Source organism: Apis florea, unplaced genomic scaffold, assembly GCF_048593485.1.
Source record: "Apis florea isolate Af1SG1 unplaced genomic scaffold, ASM4859348v1 contig_2293_pilon, whole genome shotgun sequence".
Classification (NCBI taxonomy): domain Eukaryota; kingdom Metazoa; phylum Arthropoda; class Insecta; order Hymenoptera; family Apidae; genus Apis; species Apis florea.
Window position 1 is genome coordinate 5,911,670 of NW_028256554.1, and position 19,936 is coordinate 5,931,605.

At 37.8% G+C, this 19,936-nt stretch overlaps 1 protein-coding gene across 2 annotated transcripts in view; it reads right to left on the bottom strand.

Moving 5' to 3' along the window:
* The window catches only part of LOC100867094 (uncharacterized), a 405,878-nt gene that overhangs the window by 184,575 nt on the left and 201,367 nt on the right, over positions 1-19,936 (bottom strand). The window contains exon 4 of one of the 2 annotated variants that reach the window (XM_086903945.1): positions 8,349-8,360. The exons of the other annotated variant lie outside the window; for it this stretch is intronic. Within the exon in view, the coding sequence (XP_086760071.1) occupies positions 8,349-8,360 (12 nt within the window). The remainder of the gene's footprint in view (positions 1-8,348; positions 8,361-19,936) is intronic. 2 annotated transcript variants of the gene reach the window in all.

The following is a 19,936-nucleotide window of genomic DNA, read 5'->3' on the forward strand; positions in this document are numbered from 1 at the left end:
ACGTTCCCGTATACAAGGTAAACTTCATCGTGAGTTACGTCTGTTTTGCACGCCTTTCGCCATAATCCGCATCCACTGCAGGCAAGAGATGGTTCGGATTTGAACCGGGGCTCGGTTCAAGAAAGATAGATTCGAATATTTCGAACCCCCCCCTCCCCCCGTTTTTCTCTTCGTAGCTATTAACGATTCCTCGCGAGATATTTTAATAGCCGCGAGCTAGGCGAAATTTTCTCTTTGCCGCCAGTTTCTCCACGAGGGAGGGAAGAGGTCGCAATTAACACACAGGCATTGTTTCGTAATTTACATTAATAATCGTCTTCCAAGCTATTATCGTACGGGGTGTATATTTAGGAATCAATGTTGCAGATATCGATTTAATACTTTCGCGTAATCGGGTTAAGGGAATATTCTTCTCTCGGTATTTCGAATGGTATATTGAAAAATTTAAATAATCAAGAGATGTGGGAATTGGAGTTAATACGTTTAAGAAGCGTGATGTTTTATTTCGAAATAAAGTTTCCGCACGAATTGAAAATTTAAAAATTCCTTCCCACCTCGTGATATTAATGATTAAATATAATATTAGGTTGTAATAACGTTTCGTGATCGAAAGAAAGTGGGAATAAATTATATATCGTGTTCGAATAGAATGAGCGAGTAAAATAAATTTTCTTTGATGGTAGGGAAGCAAATTTTATGGAGATGTCGTGCAAAATTTTCCGATCCTTCGACGCAAATATTTTCATAACGTTCTTCTTTCGTCTCATTAAAAAAAATTACTTGTTCCCCACCGATCATCACCGCCTCTTTAACAATAATTAAATATCCTACACCATCTCCTAAACACCAAAAAAACTTTCAAAAACTTCTCCAATCCCCCGCAAAAATTAAAAATTATTTCAAATATAATCGCTCGCACATCGTCTCTCACGAAACGTACACACAATTTGTAAAACCCTCGCTGCAACAACTTGAAATCTGGAAAACAGAATTTCCCCTCCCTCCCCCCTCGAAGCACGTACGTATCGTTACGTTAGTCAACTTATGCTCCTTAGTTAGTACGTAACGATAGGTGGCACGCATCTCGAAGCCCAAGGATTATTCATAAGAGAGTCGGGGAGGGGAGGCAATTTAGAAAGTTGGCGGAAACTCGGGTGTTCGAAAGACAAGCGCGTACATGCACATTTCCCGGCAAGCTTTCCACCCCCTCGAGTACGCCCACGCCCGTACTTACGGCACTTAAGACACCACGATTTACAACGTTTACAGCCGCGTCAAATTCGCTTAATTCTTTGCAAGGCCTTTGCTACGATACATCTTAATAATTACGCGCAAGTTCGTTAAACGCGTAATTACGTCATACCGGTTCATTAACACGGACCCACCGTTCGAGTGCACTAGGATTCTGTGTCGTAATTATAACTTGGGCCGGATTCGAGAGAGGATCGCGAAACGTTTTCGTTACTGTATTGGTGTGCTCTCCTCTTTCGATGATTATACGTATATTCCAGAAGTATTGCTTTGGACGGGTACTCGAGAGTATCTTACTTTTGACAATATCTTTGAAGTTCATTTTTTTTTTTTTTTAATAAAGATACTGCTTTCGAGTAAAGATTATAATTGAATTAAATGAGAGAAGTAATATTTAGTATAAGGATTATTAGATTTTTCATTCTCAAGTGCAATATCTCAATATTTATTCGAAGTAAATATTACAGAAAATTATCTATACTTAAAAATACATTAGTTAATAAAAAAAATTAAATCATCCTATGGTGTATATAATTTGAAAATATTCTAATTTATAACTCGAAGCTTCGAATGAAATCCAAAGTTGTTCCAAAACTTTCAGGATTTTTCAGGGAATTATTCCGATTTTTTTCTCAATTTCAACCGTGCAGTTTTCCTCTCCGTGAAACGTTCCGTTCCGCCGATAACCGGAATACTAGCTTAAGATAAAAAATTTTTCCACAAAGGAAGGAGCGCATCGAAGAAGGTGGAAATCGCGGTGGAACCGAGGAGGTCGGACTCCTTCGTTTGTCGTCCACTTTTCCCGCCCGTTTTACAGGGAACAGTTTGCACTGTTCGGGCGGCGGGGAATCGGATCGTTTCCCGGCTCTCCGATCCACTTACGCCTTCCTCGACGCCGTCGGAAACGTTGCCGTTATTACCCCCCCTCCCCCCTGTACGCCATATGTGTACAAGGCTCGAGGGCCTCCGTTCGAAACTCCCAACCAAGTAAACGTGCGCCGTTTCTCCGACCACCACGAACGATAATCGACGGAGGGGATTCGTTGGCGCTGGCCATCCACCGTTAACCTGAAATTGTTACGTGTGTAACGAAGTGATAATGCAACGATGAACAACGATGTACGAAGACTTCGGGATGTGAATTTTCTCTTGATGATTTGTTGTCGATTCACGGAACAGGGGGAAATTTTTGCGTATTTTTTTGGGGGGGAAAGGATTGGGAATGGAGAGAATGGAATTGTTGAAATAATTTCGATATTTAGATCCGTCGAGTTGTTAAACGATAATATTTCACGGTCTCAGAAATCTATAATTTAATATGAATTATGTATGAGAAGCGTTTCACAATCTGATCGCGAGCTAACGTGTTCCACTTCCCGCTCTGTTCGCCCATACGTACACTTATTCTACTTGTTTCCCGGGCGTAGTGATTTATTTGGCTTGTACGGGCAATGTAACAGACCGGTATATTCGATAACTGGCGCTCCTGATGTATCCGGTTGTTGCACTTTTAATCTTCGACCGTGCATGCACCCTCCATTTCTTCGATCGAGAATAAAGGAGTAACAGGATTGGAAAGGAAATAAAAGTGTAAAGAGGGGTTTCGAGTAAAAGTCTCTTTTCGAACATTGAGATCATTTCGGTTAAGTTGAATCTACATTCACAACCGCGAATTCGCAAGATTTCTCACGTCTATCTTAATTGTAAATTTTAAAGTTCAATTAACGGGATGAAGTAGTACAACGACCTAAGAGCAAGGAAGATATATTAATTTCCGCATAAATGTACAAGTCATGTGAAAGAAACAAGCAAACTGCATTACGCATTGTGTTATGCATTCTAGTAAGCAAATGTTATCCGAAAGATCTTCGAGAATTCGAGAAAAGAGACATAATTATCTTAATCACGTGAACAAAAGAAATAAAACACTGAGATATTTCTGTTGCAGCAGCAATTCTTTCTGAAAATTCATCGTGAGATGGTTCAAGATGAGAATCAAGGATCGTTTGAGAAATCACGTAAAGATCATCCTTAAAGTGTTTTGATTTTAAAAAGAAAACAAACAGCACAGGGGAAAAATATATAACGCATATTCCTCTATTCCTCTATTAATCCACCTTCGATTCCCTCAAATTATTCTTTTTCACTTATTTAACTTCAATTTCCAATCCTGATGCACCCGATGATAGGAAAAAAAGAAAAAGAGAAAAGAAAATCTTGTTCACCCTCCTGCGAAACGATCAACAGCTAATTTCGATCGTAGCCAACTACGAGGTGGCCGACGCCACGTGATTGGTCTATCCGCGCGGCCGCGAAATCGCATTAACTTCGGGTTAATATCCGCGGAAATCGCGGCCTCGGATCACCGGACAATTATCGTGGCCCGACAGCGAACACCGGCCAATCGTGGCCCACCATTTTCATCCTAGCTGCATCATGCACCCTCGTAATTCCTCCCCCCCTCCCCCCGCGAGATGCCACCATTTTCAAACCTTCCTCCCTCCCTCGCCTCGTTTCGATTAGCCCCTTCTTTTTTCTCCTTCTCGTTCTATTTCCAACCGGTTGATTACAGTTCCATTTTGAAAATTTTAAAGAAATAATTTTCGTATCGAACGTATTGATCGAATCGCGTCATCCATCGAAATTTTACAGGATACATTTTAATCGTGTGCATTGGTTTTTCGATAAACTTGTTTCGAAACACTTGTTTGACTATACATTCTTTCTTCTTCAAGAAGATTTAGAGTAATAAAGATAGGTTTAATGATCGGATACAGGGGAACAATAGATAGATCACGGAAATAGAAGGAATACAAGAGTCGTATAAAGTATAATAACGGTCGAGCGAGGATGTATTATTGATTGTGTACTTGATCGCAATTTCCAGCAAACCGTTCAAGCTTCATTTCCTACGCGCAAGTATCCCGAGAGAAATCTTGCCAAATATGTGTGTTCCTTGAAACGATACAGCATACGATGGGAATTACTTTCGTTCTACTAGAATCCACTGTAAAACATTTCCCTGTCCTGGAATTCGTTTCCAAACTTGTCTAACTAACAATTGTATTTCCAAAAACTAATCCCTGTTAAAACGAGAGCATCACGCATATAATTCCTCTGGTACGAACTTTCAACATAGAAGAGAAGAAAGAATCGTTGCACATAAATAATAATAACACACACCGTTTGAAAAAATTAAATCGTCACGTTAAAATCGCGGTGCAAATCTTTGAGAATCTCTCGAGAGAGAGATCGGATATCGTCGGTCAATCCTCCGGAACGCGCGAATTCGAGGATTCTCGACACGGGAGAGTCGTAATGCGGCCCTCGTCGAGGAAGTTCTGGCCGATTCAAACTTCCCAACTGCGATTTAGTAAACAGTGAGGCGATATCGGCCGGATTAAGCGGTTCCACGCTGATTTCCTCGCACGGGGAGGAAATGAGCCGCGAATGCTCAACGAAATGATAAAGCTCGACTCACACGACGCGAAATGACCGATCGTTGGATTTGTAATTTGTAGATTTGATTCCATTCCAAATTTCTCGGAGGAGGACAATTGACGGTAATATTTGAGCTTATCAATAAAATTATCGATAGTGTTAGAGAGAATTGAGTTTGGAAAGAAAGGGACGGCGATGTTTCTTCTAATTGGATTTTTCTCTTTTTTTCTTTTTTTTTTTTGGTTCGTGTTTAAAGTGCGAAAGCAGGCAAGCTGAAACGAGCAGTTTATCATGGTTACTATCTATCATAATTAAAGCCACGTAGCTGCAGATTATGCGCGACGCTATGTCGCTTATCTTTAAAATTTAATCTCGTTAATGTTATCCAACCAAATTCTACGCGTTTCGATATTTCGAGATTATTTTCCAGGATACAGTTTCGTTACAATCATTGTTCAATGTAAATATTATAATTGAAGTGAGTATACAGAACGAGAAAATTTCTTTTCCATTCTTCCTCGATCTCTTTGCCTCCTATTCTTTTTCAATTTCTCGTCGACGGTTTAAAAAATTGAAAAAAGAACGCGTGTGAAACGATATTTATCGCGTGGCAACGATTTATTGTAAGCCATAACCAAAGTCGAAATTTAGCCATCGTGTACGCTAACTGTTAATTAGAGGGATAACATATATATCTATATATAATTTATAACAACACGAGAACGCGTTCCATTTCCAAGTGTGCGGCCACCATCCAACTCCATTGCGCCCCTCGAATTTCGACATAAATTCAAGTAAATTCCTAGTCGATTGCCCACCGTTATTAATTAAACCGACGCAACGCGTTCGATGCATTTGCCTGGGCCGTTCGATCGGTCGTAGAGGAACGTAGAGAAACAATGGTCCACCACTTCATTATAATTGTAACTCCGCTCGCCTATGAATTCGTATAATCTGTCGTCGACACGATGGCCCAGTTGCCGGTACGCTGCCCGGAAATTGGGATCGATTCCTGGGAGAGAGCGAAGGATCGGTGGTTATAATTGGGTGGAAGCGTTAGAAATAATTTCCAGTTGCGAATTTCCAACGTGGATGGAACGTATTTCGGGATATAATTTAGTTTTCGATCGTTTTCGAGGATGAATTACAGATATCTCCTTCTAGAAATTGTTGAAGGAACAATAAGTAAAATATACGTATCGAAGAAGAACAAATAGACACCAACTATGAAATAGCAATGCTGGCAATAATGAATTAACGCAATTAAAATTTCAATGAGTTTTAAATTCTGTAACAGAAATAATAATTCGACGAAACTTTTAATTCATTCATGAAACGGACAAATATACGAAATTTAAAAATTTCCTCTCAAAAAATACACGTGACAACGAATAACGTGTCTCTGATAAACATTCTGACCAGCAGCGGCATCTCCATGCTCCTGGAGACAGGATGGTGGCCGGAAACGGAAATTCTCGCAGACGAGGTTCGGCCAGGGTTAATGCGGCACGTTGAAATATTCCACGGGCGCAAAAATACGACGGCAGTTCCCCCCCTTTGCTTAGATTTCATTTCCAGGCTGGCGACCGGCCAAGGAGTCTCGATACAAAAGCCGCGGATCCGCGAAACGTATCGAGAAAAAAACCTGTTCCGCTTTTCGGAATGTTCCCGGGACGAGACTCGATGATGATGCTTTTTAACTCGATGCTCGTACGTTGATACAACAAGGGAGAAGAACAGAAGAATGAAAGATTGGAACGAGATGATTCTTATATTTTTTTCACGCTTTCCGTGTTGCGTCCAATGTTTTAGTTTACGATTGTAAAATTGAAATTCAATCAAATTTGAAAGGAGGTAATTTGAATAAATGATAAGGGACTCGGAGAAAAAGTTAAAAGCTGAAAGATGTTGAATTTCTGAAACTTGATTCCGGAAAAATTAAATATTCTTCTTGAAAAATAGTCGAGAAGAGAGCGATTTGGAGGATAGAAAAATATACAAAATCACAAAAAGCGCTCTGGGATAATAATATTGCGGTTTGTGTTAACGCTCAGTAAAAAAAAGGTAAGTGTCCTGAAGCGTCCACGCGCTCCCAAAACGCGCGTTAAGGAAGATTACGCGAAACGTTTAACGCCGAAATCCAGGGTTTCCCCTGTTTAGATTTAATTCTCGACCTGGCTCCCTGCCAAAGAATCGTGGCGTTGCCGGAGCGCGACAAACATTATATCACCGTGATCCTCATATCTATCGTATCGCGCGACAAAATAAAGGAAACCGTGTCACGCGTATTACGTAGGAGAACGTATTGCTCCTTCTCCCCCTCTCCATGATTGTTCGAAAATGTTAATGGAAATCAACGGGTCCCGATTTTTCGATCCTGCCAGATGATAAAATTTTTCGTGCATCCGAGCGAATCTCTCCTCCTCGTATTTACATTCGATCAATTTTTCACGGAACAACGTGATGCGTTCGAAGATTGTTCGGCTTGCAAATGGGATGACAGTTTTCCAATGGTCATATTATCGAGGATAAATGGAAATGAAAAAAAAAAAAAAAAAAAAAAAGGAAAAATTGCAACCTGATGTTTTGACTTGACGTTTCCCTCGATATTACAAGTCAGACATTCCCTGTTGATTTATATTGCCAGAGAGCCAGTTTCGTAGGAAATGTGCAAAACGCGCGTCCATTTTTATACTTTTAAAGTTAATCGTTTAAACGAATTAAAAAAAATAACAGGCGCATAAATCTTCTAGTTTTTTTTTTTTTTTTTTTGCTTGTGAACAAAATTAATAAATACATTTGCAAGCGAATATTTCACGAAGAAACGAGAGAGAGAAATGCTCAATCAACGAGAAGGTTGGAAAAAGAGAGAGAGAAAGATGAAAGCAAAGGTTTTTGCGCGGGCTTTGCTAAGAAGAGGGGAAGACACGAAGTGGATGATGATGTGGGCGGCGCATCGAACGTCCCGGTGAACATCGAAAGTTAATTACAGCTTACTATCTCAATCGTTTCTTCACGAGCTGTTTTTTTTTTTTCCCTCCCGTATCGTTAAGGATTTTACGTCCCCTTTCATTGTCGCCCGCCACTCGGAAGAAGCCGAGGAAACGGGAAGGAAAGAAAGAAGTTTCTCGCCTCTCATCCGAGAACGAGTTTAACACAACGCGGTACAATTCAACCCAAGGTTGCTCCAACGAGATGCTACGACTCCTCTTAATGGAATCGTCGATAGATTAACTTTCAAGAAATTAGGGAGGAAAGTGTCGCTCTTATTTTTTCTCCCCTCTACTCCGTTTCTCGTCGTTTTATGAAAACGAAAACGTTTGATCGTTTCCAATTTTTCTTCGTGGAATGAAAAGTTGTCATCGCTCTTTGGAATCGATTAGAAACATTTCTTTCGATTATATAAATGATTTTTTTACGATAATATATCGCTATACTTTTAAAATAAATAGTAAACAAATTTCTTTTTTTTTTCTTTTCCTTTTTGAAGATTTTTAAGAGAAATCAGGAGCGTAGCAGAAGCAAGTTCTCGAAACATCGTGATTTCAATTGCGATGTTATCTTAACGGTTGTTCAAGTGCCTCTATTAAAAGTTTCCTCGTTCATCCTGTATTCGGATTAAATACGAACGAATCTTTTCACAACTGTCGCGTAACTTTAATCGTCACCTTTCGCGCGATACATCCAGCTAATTTAAATTTCAAAAACATGTTGTAATTTTGTCGTCGTGTCCAGTTTATTTTCCAGTTGCACGTTATTCATCGCGAGATTGATACGGTTCGACAAAAATTCCAAATCGGATTTCAAACTGTTTTAAAATATTACCTCACATCGCCAAACATCATGGGCTACTCTTCTCACTATTTTCGCGGGAATAGATTGCTCACGACGAGGAATTCTCCACAGAATCGCGCGTATTTAATCCAGGATGCCAATAGAAAAATTAAAAATGTAGATGCAATTATCCATGGAGGGAAAATCCTTTAAAACGAGCGTTAAAAACGCGAAAGGAAAATTTTGCACAGATTTTATCCTCCATTTTCTTAATTTTTCAATTTTTCGTATTGCGGAGAGAAATAAATTTAGACGGCTTAATCAAGGAAGATCTATTTTATTTAAAATTCGACATTAGCGCAATATAATAGGAAGGGAATGATTACGAAGAATAATGAAAATCGAATCGCTTTGTGAGATTGAAATAATTTCAAAAATACCTTAGAATTACACAAGATCAAATTTCTATAAATACAGAAAGAAACTTAAACAGAGATTTGTTTCTCAAACAGAAATTTTAGAAATTTAATTTATTAACGCATCGATATTGGTTTCGTTTCAGATTTGGTTGAAACGAGATGATGCAAGTGAAAAATTGTAAATTTAATGAAAATATGTTTAATATTCAACACAACAGGATGGAATTTGTTAATTATTAATGCTTTTTATATTTCGAATATTCAATAAATATAGTATAAACATTACCTCCATTAATTGTATTATTCTACATTGAATTATATCGTCGTTATTTTACAAGAATATGAAATAAAATGTAACACCGGGTTTATAATTTATCAAAATTGGAAGGTAACGTCAAGTTCAAAAATCGTCATCTGAATCTCTAAGGAGAGAGGAAATCACGTTTGGGTATAAGTTCCGGAAGTATTAGGGGGAGGAGGGGCGCCAGCCAACCGTGGTTTTTCACACGTAACATCGTAACACGCGGCGTTACATAATGTTGTGGCGAGTCGTCGAGTTGCAGCCAGCGCCAGGCCGCATTGTGAATTCTCATCGCGGTCCAAATGTTTGCCGTCTCGCTCCCACTCACCGCCACTTTACCCCGTTTTATCCTGTGAGCCGTTTCCACCGCCCTCCTCGCCCACCACAGTTACAAAAGAAAAGCGACGGAAAGTGTCACCCTGAGCCACGTGTTAATTTTCACACAAACACTCACACACGGTTAACAAGTTTACAACGCGACGTTTGTTCGTCGAAGTGAATTTCTCGATTGAAAAAATTTAGAAATTTAATTTATGAACGTATCGATATTGGTTTCGTTTCAGATTTGGTTGAAACGAGATGATGCAAGTGAAAAATTGTAAATTTAATGAAAATATGCTTAATATTTCAACGCAGGATGGAATTTGTTAATTATTATTGATACTTGAATTATTGGAATTATCGGTAGGATTATATAATGCAATACGCTCGGATTACGAATTGTAATCTTTTGTTATATGATATTCGTTTGATACGTTTGATATTTTCGTTGAAATATCACTCGTCGTTACTTTTTTATGGATAGGATATTTTTATCAAATTGATAGAAATGCTAAGATCGAATGTTAACTATCTTTTTGGTAAGTCCTTTTTATAGTGGTCACTTTCTTCAAAACCGTTTCTGTTCTCAATATCCTGAAACTTTCTGAAAGTTCCCTTTCTACTGCATTCTAAATAATGTATCAGTATTTATTCTAAATCCAACTTCATCCATTCTCCACTAATTTAATATTTTCTCTTGGTACATTCTATCGAATAATTGTCGTATTTCATCTCTCAAATTACGATCGTTTATAAGCCACGAAAACACCAATACACAAATAAATACAATCACTCAAGTGAACAATTTTCGTCGTTCATTCTCCTGTACTGATTCCATTACTACACCTCGTTTCGATCCAATCATTGAATCCAGTAGAAAAGTTGAAAATTAATCGAACATCGAGCGAATCTATCAAGAAAAATCTACAAACCATTCAACAAATCTCAATGCAAAACGTATAACTCATAATTCCTCGATCCATTCAATTGTCGGTCCAATTCAACACCAATAATCGTTAAATAATCGTACAAACAAAATTTTTTAAGATCGTTAAATAATCGTAAAAAAAAAAAAAAAAGATCGCGCGTTATAAAAGAACAATGATCACTGGCAATTATAACGTTGATTAAACGACGCGTCTCGCGCCCAATAGATTTCGCAGAGGCTTTTAACAGGTGCACCGGCACGCGAAAACGCGGCCCGGCCCCCATAAATCCGCAGATAATGATCGCAGTACGTCTGCGTCCATGGGATCTACGGCTCGCTACGGGACCTATAACTTATCCGCCACCGTATAGACGCATTTGCGTTGCTGGCCGAGCGAACCTACTCACCGATAATGTATACGCGGCGGACATCACGTCCTTCGTGGAACGAGTCCATGGATTTATGAAACAGGAAGGGAAAACAGGAAGGATCGATGCCGCTCCTTTCGATCGAATTTTCTTCGAATCCTTCCCCTCGAATTCGAACGCTAGCAGGTTTAGAAGAAGAGAAGATTACGATAGAAAATTATCGTATCGTGCAATTTATGAAAAATGAAACGTGAAATGAGAAAAAGTTTGAATTCGATGTGTACGCTTCTTTAAAGCATCTTCCTGCTTTGATAATTCCTTTTCTTAAATTAAAGAAAATTTTTCGTGAGAACTTCTTTCTTTTTAATTTCTGTTTACATTATTCTCAGAGAACGTTCTTCTTCTGAAGAGCGAAAAACTTCTGAGGAAACCACCACTTCATCAACTTTTGACGATCTTAAAAACAAAAACATCTCTCGAAGAATTAAGAACATTTTCCTTTCGTCCGAGGAAACAAAATTAAACAACCGTTTCCAAGAATAAACCAATTTTATTTAATATTTAATCAAAAACTATATAGAAGTATATATTTTTATATAAAAAATGATTGAGAAATTGATTTTAAGTTAGATATACGTAACTAAACAAGATCTTTACGCACAATCGACATCAAACACCGCGTCTTTGACACCGTTCGATTCTTTCCTCCACCCGCGTACCCGCATTACGAGCAAAAAGCGACAGGGCTTCCTCGTTAAATATTTAATCTGTCACGACGTACTCGGCCATTTATCCGCGAGAGGTGTGGCCTCGTACACACGTGTACACACGAGCGAGCGAGCGTTGAAAGTTTGCCTCGCATCGAGTTGACAAAGTGGTCCATGGGAAGGACAACGTTCCTCCGGGATTAAAGGATTTCCTCTTTCCGCGCGGATCTTCCACCGGAGATACGTAGGTTTCGATGCAGACAGTCTGTCCAGGGATCGACGAGCAAGAATACAACCGGATGATCCTGGCCAGAGGGAGACAAATGCAAATTTAATTAACTGGAGAGGAGCGGATAAGCGGCCACGCGTTTTCTTCCCGCTCGTTTCTTTGCGCGGTTTCGCGCCATCACTCTTTATCCAGTTCGATCTGTGCACGGGGCGTCGATGTTTGACGATTCCATTGTTCCTAAGCGTCCCATGAATCCAAAGATTCTTCCTTTTTCAATTACGTAAAGGAATTAATTTGTAGAAATTATTGAAAATGATTTTTTTTTTCGTGGCAATTGTTTCACATCGAGATTGTTTCAAAGATTTATGAGTCGAGGAAAGTTTGAAATGAAAATCAAGAATTTTTGAATCGTCTTCGATAATTTTTAGAGAAACAATATAGAATGTCGTATCGTAAATTCAGTCATCTGTTTCCCCGACATCCCATTTTTGCGCCTCTGGTTGTTTTTCTTCTATTCGAATGGTTGAAGGATGAAGGGTGGATGCTACTATGTTGCCTGGATGATGGTTCGAGATGGTGGTTACGTAATATGTTTATGGGGATACGTTTTATTGCTGCTTTTATGCGTTAGGTTTGGGGTCACTATCTTTTTCTTTTTACGAATGATAAGGTATTCTTGGGAATATATGGAGAATTTCAGATTGAAAGATTTGGTTAGATTATTTGTTGATTTTATTAAACCTGTTTGCAGTCAAATTGTATATGCATTTGATTATAATAATTGATTAAAAAGAAGCTTAATTTATTGCTTAAGATTCCTTAAAAATTCAAGGCAATTAATAGCGCGTGTATTTAATTGAACTCACGAAATGAAACTTTTTAACAATCTGTTTAAATTTTCAAAAAATTACCAACTTGATGAGATAAGCGATTTAACCGGGAAAATTTTCTCACGGAACGGAATATTCTCATCTTTTCTTTGATGAGAAAAGATACATAAAGAATACATAAGAGAACAGACTTATTTACGCAAGCGTGAATTTAATTCTTAATTAAAAATGAATTTCCCACGAGTGACATTACAAACAAACCATCATAAAACTTAATGAAAAATCTGAAGATGAATAACCGGTGTATTTTCAAGAATTCATTTTCCAAAAAAAAAACCAAAACGGTTGAACACCTGAAAAAAGTTTCACGCGAGAACACATTGTCTTTCCACGCGGTACGTAAGAGATATTGGCTTCAAGGGAAATATTAAAATCGTAAAAAAAAAAAAAGAAACAGGTTCCTTAAAATTTCCACGCGCTCCAGATGTTTCCTCCCATCCCTCTTGCAATTTGTGTTTCATTAAATTTCTTTCTTCACGCCTCGGCCTAATACTTAACCGCTTTGGTCGCCGTTTCGAAAAGTTTATACGTGTATTTGAAACCGACAACGTGGCCATATTTCGTGGAAAATGGATGAACGAGAGGGGAGAATTGAATTCGAAGGGTGGTCGATGGAAATTGAGATGGCGTGACTCTCGATTTTCCCGGGGATCGAAAAATTTTACCGCCCTTTGGATCTGGGGTTAGATGACTGAACCAGGGATGAATTTTCCTGTCGACTTCTCCCTCGAATTCATATCTCCTGATCCTTTCTGAGGATGAGGCTCAATGTTGAAAAATTGTAGAAAAAATTGTTGTAAAAATAATAATATCTCATTTACGAAATAAATGTGTCACGAAATGTGTTACATGGATATTAAGAATTATGCAAGATTAAAGATACGGAAGGAGATTATTTTTGTTTCAAGTTTCGAGTGTTTACGTATGGATAAAACTTCCCTCCACGATTTAAATATTAATTTATTTGTTTGATTTGATTGTTTGCACGAATAAATATAACATTTAAACGAGAAGTCGTGAGAATAAAAACAATGATCGTTATTCCCTTTCTCGCTTTATCGCACGATTTATCGCAAAAAAAAAGCTTCGTTTATCAATAAATGTTCTTTCTCTCTCCACCTGTAAATACATCTTTTTACCTTTTTTTATACGTTTAATTTAATCGAGTTAAATTTTATTCACAATTTTCTCCGATGAAACAAACATCCTTCCATTCAGTCTCTCCAATCACCTTCCGAATCTCCTTTTCCATGAAACTTAGAACTTAGCGGAACACTGGCTAACATCTGGCACATCCACCACCTCGACAAAGCCGATAAAGGGCCCGGAAAAAGCAGGACCAGGAAATCCGAACTTGGAAATCCGAAAGGGTCTGGAAATCCGGAAGTTGGGGCAAGAAAAGCAAAAGGGGGCGCACAGAGAGGGGTGAAATCCAAAGTAGCGAGGGGAAAGGTGATCGAGAACTGGCCTAAGTAGCGTTGAAAATTGTACGTGGCTCTCGAGGTGAGCAGGAGGGGTGTGTGATTGGTCCAACGACCCGGACATCCGTCGCTTTGCAACTTGGTCCACCGTTAAATATGGCAGCCGATGGGGTGGGCGACTAATGTGATTGCTGGCAGACTGTTAGAGCACGCTAAAAGCACCGTGTCGTAAACTCCACGTTCCGCGTGCACGTGGAGGGAGAGTGGATGAGACACACGTGGACACGTTACATAGACACGCGTGGACTATCGGTCGGCTACTCCAAACTTCCGACATCGTTCGACATCCACGTAATTTCGTCCAACGGATGAATTTTCTAACGAAACACAATCGATACGATCGAATGAGAACTTTTGATTTTGTTTCCTGTGAGCTGATGAGATTGGCGCGCGCCATCTCGCGTCACAGTTCTCGAGAAATTTAGGTTAGGTTCGACAAGTTTTAGGTTAGAGATTTTTGTTATACGTTCGACTGCTTTTTCTCTAAGAGATTTTATTTTTTAAGGTAAATAGAGAATTGGATATCGAGCATCAGTTTTGGAAAGATTTAAATGAAAATTTTTTATCTTCGTAAATGTCATACGATTATTTCTGTGCAATTTTACAAGTTTATTGATTTTAATATCGTAAAACTTACGATATTAAACTTAAAAAATATGAAAACGTATTTGCAAGTTCAAGATTATCAAGAAAATAAGCGTTCTTTGCAGCGATATTAATTATCGAAGCTTCAAAAGTTTATAATGCTTTCAACGACAGCACGAATATTTGATGGATGGAAATAACTCGTTATACTGTTAAAATCTGATCTATCATCGTTCGAATTCTATTTAATAATATCCATAACTGATAGACACACGAGAAATTTGTCTATCGATCACTTATTGTTGGACGAAGAATACCATAAGTGAAGTTACATCTATTTTACGCCAATATAAAGATCAACTATATAATTTCATCCTTAGTAAATATAAATAATTATAATCCTTCAAAAATTATTAAATTTATAAATGCATACACGAAAAATTATATTGGAAACATTTTGAAAAATTAAAACAGACGTTTGTCAACTTAATTATACTTATGTTACTCACCACAGTGAACTTCGTAACTAAACCATACAACTAAACCATAAACAGAATTGATAGCTTACCTGAAACAATAAAAACAAGCAATTAAACCAAACTTTAATCTTTCAAACGATACAACAATTATAAGTTATTTCTATATTAAAAAATTATTTCGACGAGAAAAAAATTTCCAATCCAAATCTAAATTTCACCCTCCTTTCATCCACGCTGCGACCAAATTCCAATTATTCCTCGCCCCGCATTTCGATGTTATTTCCGCGATCTTTCGTTCATTTGGCCGCACGTAAGAGGAATAATCGCTGGATATCGTTAATGTATTCTAGCAGGAATCCACGGGGCGGGTCCATAAAGCCGCGTTACCATAACCCCTTAATTGGTCCTCCCAGGAGCCGAGCCGGTTCTACCGTGCGTCGATGGTAAATTTATGGAACCCCAAGGTCCGGGCTAATTCAATTACCGTTCCCATTAGGGCAAACTCTTCGTGGCCCGGTTCTCCGTCATCCGCAGAACGTTTTCTTGCAGCAGAGCAGAGAACCGGGGGAGGGGGGGGGGGGGGGAGAGAACGCGCTATGGGACCCGTCCTCTTGCAAAATGTATACGCATACTCTCGTTTCGCCGTGACTCGTGACCCACTTTGCGCCTGCGATTTCGAATTTTTGAACTGGTTCCGCTTTAATTGCGTTACGCGAAGAATGGAAGGAACAATACAAAAGATTCTTTTCGCGTGATCTGAGTCGAGTAGATATTCGGAGGGGATATATAGATATATATTTTAAAATTTATAGATGAAGAGTAGATTTGAGATTGTTGATTGTTGGCCACATCATTTCGAGATTAGATTCAAACGAGCTTGGTTAAGTCGCTATAATTAATTATAAAAAAAATTTAATAGTTATAAATTACTTTTCAAACAATAACAGATAAACGATAGAACTTCGTTGTTTCGAATATTTATACTTCATTGCATTTATCAAACTCCATCGAATTACCAATTAATCTCGAAAAATCTCGACCTTCTTCCTGGAAACACGATCCCTCTCTTCGTGTAATTGAAAATAATGGCCCCGGCCGAGTCGTTTCAAAGAAAGACTTGTAAAAGTCCGCGACACGGCGGATTATTCGCAATCAAACCACTTCCCTTACGATTTAACCGGAGCTCGTAACGTCCCTTTATGATTGATACAGTCATTATCCAAAGCCGCGATCGTTTCTGTGAGGAAAAAAAAAAAGAAAAAGAAAACTGGCGAACATGGCGGAGCAACGATTCGTCGAACGACTTGCAGAGGGAGCGCGTGCCGAACTGGAAGATCGTAAAAGAGTTTTACGCGGGGGCGTAATCTGCGAGGAGTTCCTCGTGGCCTCGAGCTTCTATTATGAGTATAAATCTGTAGAGAAAGTTGGAGAACGTTCGATGTAATTCAGCAGTTCGTGACTGCTGTTGTAAAAACGAGCATTTTCGAAGTTTTAGCGTGGATAAATGAATAAGATCGTTTCTCTCACTTTGATGAACAATTTTGCCAATCGTTATGATTGAGATGGAAATTTTGGTTTGAAAAAAGAAATATTTGCGTAATAATAAGAAAAAAAAGAATTTTAATGAGTATTTTTTTCACGTACTAAAATGGTATAAGAAAGAAAATGATTTTTAAAAGTAAATTGGCTTATAAATTCATTGAGTTGTCTGATTTAATTCACGAATCATCAAATCTTTTTTTTGATCTAATGATATTTTTTATCTTACAAATATTATAAAATATATATTTTGAGATATATAGAAAACGAATTGTACTTGTATCTATTTGTATATACAATTTTTACTTAATGGAGGATCAAAAATAATTATGGATCGATCTCGTGTATAAAATATAACGTAAAGTAATTAATTTCTTTCTCGCGTTATTACAACAAACATCATCTCAAATTAAATTAAATCAAAAAACTTTACTACAAAAGATACTACAATACAATTACAAAGAGATTATTTTCATTAGTTCTAATAACTTTTAATCATTATTCAGATATTATCGTAATTTACGTTCAAAACTGAAAACAATATGTAGTCTCTCTTAATTTATACTCGCGAAATTAGAAATTCGATCAGTTCTTGCGGGCAGGAAATTCTTCAAGGATTCAAGAGTCTGCGATTAATGAAGGACTTAGTCTTGAAAGGAGGGATGTTACGTCTTCCTTAGAGAATGAAAGAGAAGGATAATAGGGGAAATGGATAGACAAAAAGAGAGAATGGTACGAGACCCATCTTCGTTTCGCGGCTCTAATGATTTCTCTCATTAGACAACGTTATTTACCATAGCACCATAGCGAACTTAATTGTATTTATCATGTTCGATTATTCCACGATGGCCGCCTCCTCCTGTTTTATACATTCCCTCTTTGATGCTTGAAAACGCCCTACAAACAAAACAGTTGGCGTTTATCGATTCCCTTTAATCGATTCCAACGAACGATTTCCATTCACCAGTTTCAATCCATAAAACTTGGAGCACTTTTGATTAAGAAATTATGTAGAATCTCGAATGATCACGATATTTATCTCGTGTGTCTGCTTAGAAAAAAATAACGTGAAATATAGAAATTTTTATGCAATTTCTTTAAATAAGATTTCTTTTTCTTCTTTAGATAATAAATATAATTATTTTTTTTTTTATTTTTCTCATTCTCTTTAATTCTTCCACGTTTTACTTCTCTAGAAGAGAATTATTACAAAAATGAGAATTCATAAAAAATAAAAGTTATTCAAATTGCAATAAATTCAAGTGTACAAGAAAGTATTATATATTTACTTTTTTTTTTTTTAAAAATGACAAAGCTTTGTCTTCTATTTTTTTTTTTTTACATATTTTTTTATTACTTTAATTTCAGACAGAAATGTTATTTGAACGAAAAATCTCGATACATATATATTTTTTATTTTCATGAATATATATGTGAACAATATATATCCTTGACGTACTCCAATTTATGAGAACGTTTCTTTGTAAAAAAAAAAAAAAATATTAAAAAAAAAAAAAGGAAAAAGAATGAAATATTGTGTCGGGAGATCCGTTTAATCAAGACTAACGCGTTTTTTATTGTTAGCTCGTTTAACTTGATTTTAAAAATAGCGTTTTGAAACAGATATTGCATTGTTTTGAGAACACAAACACAACGACCGAAAAAGAAACAAGTAATAAACGAATAACGATGCGTTTGGTCACGTTAAATCGACAAACAATCCAGAGTAGCCATTTTATATAAAATTCAACAAATTTTAAAATCAAGATAATTCTCTCCCTTTTTTTAATTTACGCGTATGCCAATCAAATTCTCAAATATATAAGTACCTCGCTCAAAATTCTATACTTTGCAAATCTTTCTTTTTCCACAATCTCAACTTCCAATCAAAATTCGCAAAGAATTATTCTCCAAATTTCATATTCGACTCTCTTCTCTTAATCTTTCAACCTCCACTCGATCAATTTTCAAACAACTACTCATCAAACATCCGTGAACGCATAAAATCCTTAAACATCCAAAATTCTAAAACATATTTAACTCCAAAACAATAACAACATCGATTTCCTACATCAATCTTTACACTCCCCAATTACTCTCTAATTCAAATTCCCGAAGGAACGATTCCAAAATGAATTTCGCTCGACAAACGAGAAAGCCTCGCGATCAATCGAATCGATCTACTCTGTGTTCATCGATCGACAAAGGAAGAAAGGAATTTATCACGCGATCGTGGCCAAGGATAATAAATCGGCGCGATTTCGACTGGAATTCATTCCATCAACGGTAGGAGGGATGGAAAAAAAGCGTCTGGACCTTAATTGCAACCGGTCAGGCTCCCTTTCACGATCCTCACGACATCCATATCCTCTGTATAATACTCTATATAAAACCATAGAAGCCTTCCTCGTTTAATACCATCGATGGCGAGCCCGACTTACTATCTCTCGGGAGTAAAAGTCGGCCATTGAGTGGGCACGATCGTTAAATCCTCCAACCTCATCGACGACTTAACCATCCCTCGAAACCGGAAGAGATAGTGGCCATTCACGTGGCCCGAATGAACTTCTTGCAGGGACTGTTTCGACGTTGCTGGAACAGTCGCCTTCCTTTCGCACAGGCTTCTCCCTCCCTCTCTCTCTCTCTCTCTCCCTTTCTCCTCCTCCTCCTCCGGATCGTGGACCCGACGTTTTCCATTAAACTTTCCCCTCGACTTGTCACCTCGTCGCCATTCCATTCGGGATTATTTTAATCCGTGGACGATTGTTCCGGCTGATCGGGTTGAATGGAAGCGTGAACTTGAATGGGTCGCGCCAATGGTAATTATTCGACGGGATGGTCGGATTTACCGCCGACGTTAATGGTTCGTAAGGGTTATCGTTCGGCCATTGTGCAATTGATGTGGTAATTTAAGAAAGTATTTCTGCGGTGCGGAATTTGTGGCATTTGTTTTTTTTTTTTTTCCTTTTTTGATAATGTTCCTTCAAAAGATTAACATATTTATCTTTGCTCCGTCATTTGAATGGGAATATATTTTTATTTTTGTTTAGGGGCTTGGAGGATTATTATAAAATTGGAGGAAGCGTTGATATTTTGTGATGTAAATAAAAACACCATGACGTAACGTAGAATTATGTTATCACACGCGATAGTTAGCGAAATTATATTCGTTTGGATTATAATATTTATCGTACGAAATTTTGCATAGAGAATTAGCGAAATG